The 6944-nt window shown below is 51.0% G+C and overlaps 1 protein-coding gene across 2 annotated transcripts in view; it reads left to right on the top strand.

Annotated features, from left to right (window-relative positions):
• The first annotated feature begins 3862 nt into the window (after positions 1–3862).
• The window catches only part of GLS (glutaminase), a 51746-nt gene continuing 48664 nt past the window's right edge, over positions 3863–6944 (top strand). For both annotated transcript variants that reach the window (XM_048954129.1, XM_048954130.1), the window contains exon 1: positions 3863–4214. In XM_048954129.1, the coding sequence (XP_048810086.1) occupies positions 3886–4214 (329 nt within the window). In that variant the 5' untranslated portion in view covers positions 3863–3885. The remainder of the gene's footprint in view (positions 4215–6944) is intronic.

Here is a 6944-nt window from a genome sequence, read left to right as displayed (position 1 = left end):
GCTTTTACATGTTTCTTTGATTTCACCCCACACCTTTACATCAGTCTTTGCAGATCATCCTCAAGAAACCCTCTTCCCTGCTTACTCTATCATCTATCCTGAAAGAACTTTGTATGCTCTTAGCCATGCTAGGAATGTTTGTGGCCCCTTCAGTCTCTCTGCATGTCAGTCTCAGCAAATCCTCCGAATATTTTTGTTGTTTTCCTTTGAATTGATTCCTTACTGCCTTACTTAAGCTGGAACTTGCAGAATGAGAAATAAGCTGTGGTGTCATTACTGTGCTTCATGCTGGGGAGATAATTTCAAATTGCTGCTATTGCTTGTCACTTGAGGTCACTCCCTCAGCTATTACCTTCCAGGTAAATTACTCCTGGGTTTCTGAGCAAATATGTCTAAATGTTTTAACCACTATTTTCTTTAATTAAAAAGTAACTTTACTTACTGCTTGTCCTCTGCTCAGAGCGTGCTGTGTCGTATCCTCTGTACAACCAACAGGAAATGTTTCCTGTGGGTAAGCACCTTTGAACCATGTCAAAATGTTATCCAAATGTATGCTATGCCACCTTCACAAATGAGGAAAATTGCTCTTAGGGTTTGCTGCTAGAATGAACAGGAATATTCAAAGAGTCAAGATTGGGGTGTTTGGTCCTCAGTTCTCTCAGGGAAAGCATTACCCAGCAACAAATGAAATGGAGTCAACATAACCATTTAAAATAGCAAAGTAAACAGTTCATGGTGTAGTCAAGATAATCCTTAATTTCTGCTGCTTATCTGAGATCTGCCCTGCAGATCTGATGGGAGGATTTAACCTTCCTGAAAGCTGTTATCAGTGGATGTGCTTGAACTGGGAAGACCTCTTTCCACCTGCTTTTCAGAGCCCTTTCTCCTAGAAGATTAACGCTGCTACGCTCCTTTTAGAAAGAGAAACCTCTGTAACATGGATTATTTTGAGAGGAATAGACTACACATACTTTGCTACAGTACAACTTAAGGAAAATACTTCAAAATAAAGTCCATTTAAAAGAACAATTTCTTGTTTTTATTCTTTTATTGAAGAAACTGATCATCTAATTGGTTCTCGCAGTTCTTTTTTTACAAAAATACATGCATAGCTGTGGAAATTAGAAGAGAGAGAATCATTGGTTTGTGGTTACTGCTTGCTGCATAAGTGACTCAAAGCTAGGGGGAACTTTGAAATTAAATTTTTGTAGTTTTCTGTTTCTCTGTGGATGCCGTGTGAAACACAGTGGTGGAGCAGACGGCCTGTCTTCTGTTCTCAAAAAGACAGCATCGTGCTGTTCAAGAGGGAAGTCAAAAGGGGATTTCACTGAGATGTAGGATCAAAACAAAAACCGGAGGCTCCTTGATAGGTTTTACACATATCACTTTTCACCATAACTTGGTGTATTTCTGATGTGCTCTCTTCTATGTTTCATTTGAAAGTAAGAAAAGCCCATCTTTAAATTAAGATTCTCTGACATACTGATGCCTTTGGCAAGAGGGGAGAGAATCTCCATGTGATTCTTTGTGTGCTTAGTAATAGCGAGAGCCTGTGGTGAGGGCCTGAAATATGCAGCAAAAGTTTTCAGAACAGGGAATGAGTCACTACTGCCCTTGACCTTTGTGAATTTGAAACTATATTTATCATTTGCATTGTTCCTCAGTTGTATTTCTTGTACCATGTTCAGGGCAACTTGTCTTCTCTGCCCTGAGGAGCTGAAACTCATACATGGAAATTTCCGGCGAGATGAGAATTCATTTCCTGAAGTGAGCTTTAAGAGAACCTTTATTGAGGAACTCTTGTACTGGGAGATTACTGATGTGAAGCTGATAGTAAAAGGTTAAGTAGAGGAATAAGGCAATAGCATACAAAGCAGAAAAAGGAAATGAGTAAAAGAGTTCATGCAGGGTCAAGAATGCGTAACACAGGGTACTGTTAATAGAGGCAACTATTTTTGCCAATGTAGTACTTTTTCTTTCCCTCCCACAACCTTACATTTCTTTCTGAGTAGAAACCAGAGCACTGAAAGGAAAGATCCAGATTGTTGCATTTTGCATTCTCCCTCTTCTTCCCCCTACAGTACAGGAGTCGAATTAGATGAGATTTTCAATCAGGTCAGTTGCTAAACAGCTGGTGTGTGAAAGAGTGCAGCTGTCTCACCGCAAGTATCACCTTGGCAAGGCAAAACCGGCGTGGAGCCCTGTGAGAGCCTGCAGGGCTGTGTTTCCTTAGTGGCCACGTGCACATCGGGGACACGTATTCGCTGTCTGCGCTTGGAGCTGGAGCCCCTGCAACAAGAAAGGAAAAAGTGGCCGAGATACTTCTGACTATGCAGTGAGGAATGTTAAAAATGAGAAACGTTAGTATTGGGGTGTGGGATGGAAGTTACCGGGTTGCCAGCAAGTCTTAGCAAATGGAAATGTAGAATTAGTTCCAGAAAACGCAATAGGTAACTTAATAAATATGTGAGAACTGCAGGCACTTTGCATTTCTGTATGTGGAGTAATTGTAGCACAGGATTGCACATCCCACGCTGGTATTTCGAGTTTCCTTGTTTGGGGGAAGGAAAAGCACCGGTGAGCCAAGGCTCGTTTTATAGGCATAAACTATCGGCTATCTTTGTATCTGCCTCCAAAGATTCCCATGGCTGATTTATTAGCAGAGAGTGTAAGTGTAAGCAAAGGCTATTCTGAATGTGTATTTACACAGTCATCATCTGAAGCTCAGGCTGTCTGGAAAACAACTAACAAATCCCCTCTGTTCCACTTGTTTTTAAGAAGAACGTTCTGTGCCCCAACAGCTGAAATTTTCAGCATGAGGGTAGAGGAAATTAAAACATCAAGATTTTTACAGCGAAAGTTTCCAGCAAGACTCATTTAACCTGGAACTCCAACTTCCCCGACCCCACATACAGGGAAGAGACCTAAAGAAATGACAGAATCATAGAGTGGCTTGGGTTGGAAGGGACCTCGGGGATGATCTCACTCCAAGTCTTAGCACCCTGGGCAGGAATGCCAGCTGCTAAATCAGGCACTGGATCGGGCTGCCCAGGGCCCTGTCCAACCTGGCCTCGAACACCTCCAGGGATGGGAGCATTGGTAAACGGTTCGCAAGGTAACGTAGCAGTAACAGACTCAGCAATCTGGAATTATTCGCATTTTGGCATGGAAACTTTTGACTTAAGGCCTCGGCATGTGCCCGAGGTCCCACTGGGGTGCAGGTGCCTTTGTTTCAGCGCGGTTCGGTTTAATTCCTGCGGAGTGCAGCGCTCCGCGCTTCGATGACGCGGGAGAAGCGTTCTGCCGCAGGACGGGGACGGATTCTCCCCTCGGCATCGCTCCCATCCCTTTGTTTCCCGGCAGGCGGCGGCGCCTTCGCCCGCCGACGCGAGAAGCGATGGGTAGAAATGGCCGTCTCCATGGCAACCCGGCGGGCCGCGGCCCCGCACGGCGCAACCCGGGCCGCGGGGACCCCCGGGCGCTCCCGGCGCCGCCCCGCAGGTGCCGGCCCGGCCCCTCGCCCCCTTCCCGCCGCGGGAACGGCGCTCGCTCAAACTTTTCCCCTCAGAAAATGGAGGCGGCGAGCAGGGAAACGGCAGGGGGCGGGCCGACCTCGGGGCGGTCCTGGTCCCGGCCCCGCCACGCGCAGCGGGCCCGCCGCTCCCCCTCGGCGCGAGGGCGGCACCGCCCCGCGTCCCCGCCCGCCTCCCTCCGCGCCCCGCGGGCGGCTCGTCCTGCGCCGGGAGCGGCGTCCCGCCTAGCCAACCGTCGCGCCGCCTGCCTGACAGTTAGGCCGCGGCGGCCAATCGGCGGACGAGGGGGCGGGCACAGCGGGACGCGAGCGGCGCGGCGGGCCGGCGGCTGGGCAGTCGGCGGAGGCGCAGCATGATGCGGCTGTGGCGTGCGGCGCTGCTGCGGGAGCTGCGGCTGCTCGGCCAGCCGGGGGCGGCCGGCGGCGGGCCCGGACCCGGGCCCGGCTCTCGCTCCCGGCGCCTTCTGCCGCAGCTTGCCGCCCTGAGCGCCGGCCCCGCCGCCCGCCGCGGTCCGGGCCCGGCGCGGGGTCTGTGCACTCGCTCCGAGGGCGCCCTGGAGGAGCCGGGGAAGGGGGCCCAGCAGCCGGCGGCCCCCGGCGAGCCCCCCGTCGACGGCGGCCGCAACAACAACCACGGCGGCGGCGGCAAGGAGCTGGCCGGAGGCGGCGGCGGGGGGGAGAAGTGAGTGCGGGCGGGGCGGCGGCGGCGGCGCCATGTGAGCGTCCGCGGCCTCCTCACACGCGGGCGGAGCGGGAGGGGCGGGCGGCGCCCGGCAGGTGCGGGGCTGCGGGCGGGGCTCGGCAGGGTGCGGGCGGGTCGGGGGGGAGCGCCCGGCGGGCCGGGGGAGCGGGTGCAGGGCGGGCCGTGGGTGCCGCCGCGGGACGGCTGGTGGGAGCCGTGCCGTGGGGTTGTATTGGTCGATCGATCGATTGATTTTTCTCGCAAGAATTGGTGTCTGTGTCACCTCGCGTTGATGACCGATGGCGTCCATCCGCGGGCGCGGAGGTGGCGGGGCGCACAGTGCCGCGTGCCTCCAGCTGAGCCCGGAGCGGGGCCCTCGGCCACGGCCTGAGGCGGCCCCGGAGCACGCTGTGTGCCGCCGACTCTCTCCAGCGCTCTGCCTTACTGGTTCTTGGTCTTAAGCAGCTCCTGAAGGAGCCCCGTTCGTCCCCTACTCCCGTCCGCTTTGGTTTCTTGAACGCGAGCTCAGCGCGCTGAACCTTCCCCAGGTTGGACGGATAACTGCAGGCCTCGTGGAGATGCGTTCCCTTCGGCCGTGCTTGGAACGTGCCCCTCTTCTGTCTCCTAGGTGGCCCGTGAGTCTTCTCACTGCTACCTCCGGGGTGGCCTAATTAAAACCTAATGCCGGGCTCCTTTCCCCGGCTTTGCCACGCCTCTTATCTAGATGAAGAGAAGCCAAAGAGGAAGCGAGACGAGAAAAGAGTGTTTCGCTTTAATGCGCAGCCATGCCTTCATCAGCCTCATGTTAAGAGGAAGTCAGAAGAGATTCCACGAGGTCAGGCAGGAACTGCAGCTTGTGGCTTGTGTGTAGCTGTCCTTTGGACAGTTTTTGGTGTGAATTTGTTCTCCTGTGGGCAGGGGGAGAAGCTCCCTTGGTCTTTTCTCTCATCTCACCAAATGTCTGAGCTGCTGGGCTTGGGCCAGACCTTTTTTGCGTTATGAGCTGCTTGGGAAGGCGATGCTTGTTATTTCAGCTAGCAGACTACTTAATCATGCGTGTGCATCAGATTAGAGAACTATATAGGACATAATGCACATAGGTAAAATATTATAGTTATACTATCTTTCATCATTTAGCCTCTTGTGTGAATTAGCTCTACGTGTAATATTTTGGAACAAACAACATTTCTGGCTGTGCCTCAAGTGGGCATGGCCTGAAGACTTACTTCCACTTTCTATGAGAAACACACCCGTTGCCTTGAAAAACATGCAGGACAAAAAAGCCCCAGTATGGCAGCTGTGGTGGTTGCAAAGGTGGTTTTTCCAAGAAGTAACATTTCCTTAAACTGAGCTTTTAGAACAGCTCCTGCTGATCAGCATCATTTAGGGGAGTCATGAAATTTCTGACATGTGTGGGGAGACTGCATAGTCCCAAACCAGTTAAACAGTTCTCGCATTTTTGGCCTTTGACAAAAGTATGTGAAAGTCAGATAGTCATGCTTTGAGCATTCCTGCACAGTGTGCAGAGAACAATTGCATGAAACCTATAGCATGTAGCTACAAACAAGAAAAAAACTGGGAACTGTTTCTTTGCAGTTCAGGTTGGGCAGGAATTCCTGGTGGCACATTGACCAATCTCATTCTAATTCTTCCACTATGGGGTTGCAAATATTTTACTTAAGCATTTGTACGTGGTACCTTACATGTTACTTACATTAACACAGTGCAGAGTGCCAAAGAGGAGTGTTTGAGCAGGCAGGTTTCTGGTCTATCAGCTGGCCTGGGTGAGTGCAGGCTGCGCTCTGCTGGCTGCAGTGCAAGGGCTGCTGTGCTGAGCCAGTGGGTGGAGGGGGTCCCTCTGGAGGGCAGCAATCCCATCACTCTGTGGGCTCACCTGGGGCTTGTTAAATTTTGGGAAGAAGAAATATCTGAGGTTAAGCTGAGAAAGCAGCCATTGACTGGTAATTCTGATGACTGAAGGTTGTGGATTAGAAGGTAATCATTGCTTCATGCCTAAGTGTTTAAAATGCAGTATCCAAGCGATCCAGATACGATCTTGTGTAACATGAGATAGTGTCTACTTCTGCTTTCAGTCTAACTGCGTTTTCCTTTTTGCATTTTATGCTGGACAGTAATAGGATCACATATAGTTCACCTTAGTATAAGCTACTTCTGAGTTGTGTGGACATGTAGTAAGGTGATGGGGAGGAGCAAGACAGTGAATTTTGAAGCATAGCTGACTTACAGTATTGCTGGTACAAGCATATAGAATCCAGCAAAGCAAAACAGAAGAGTTGCTAGCATTGTAATGTTTTTGTCTTAGAATCACAAGAGAGCACTACTGCTGCTTTTCAAGGCCAGGGGTGAATTCTGGAGATAACTTTATGAATTTGTTTTGCTTTCATACTCAGGCTGGATTCCAGTGGAATCACTGGACATTAATCAGGCAGCTCTTCATCTCGCTGTGCTCAGCCATGCAGGTGCATCAAACTGTTGGGAGTTTTCATTCTACCCAAACTTCTCAGAGTAAGATTTTGAAGCAGCAGTTCACTAGGAACACTTTGATATCTGACGGCCATGTCTTTGGCCTGAAGGTTATGAATGTGTGGCATTCTCTGGGTCTTCTGAGCTCTCAAGTGAACGGTTCCCTGCTGCTGCTGGTGGGCTCCGTGTCCAACTGAACAGCAGCCACTGCTCAGTGTGGCAGCTTCTGCAGGCTTCATACTGAGC

This window comes from Lagopus muta, chromosome 8 (assembly GCF_023343835.1).
Source record: "Lagopus muta isolate bLagMut1 chromosome 8, bLagMut1 primary, whole genome shotgun sequence".
In the NCBI taxonomy this organism is placed as follows: domain Eukaryota; kingdom Metazoa; phylum Chordata; class Aves; order Galliformes; family Phasianidae; genus Lagopus; species Lagopus muta.
The sequence above is the reverse complement of the archived record's forward strand: the minus strand, read 5'-3'. Positions and strand labels throughout refer to the sequence as shown.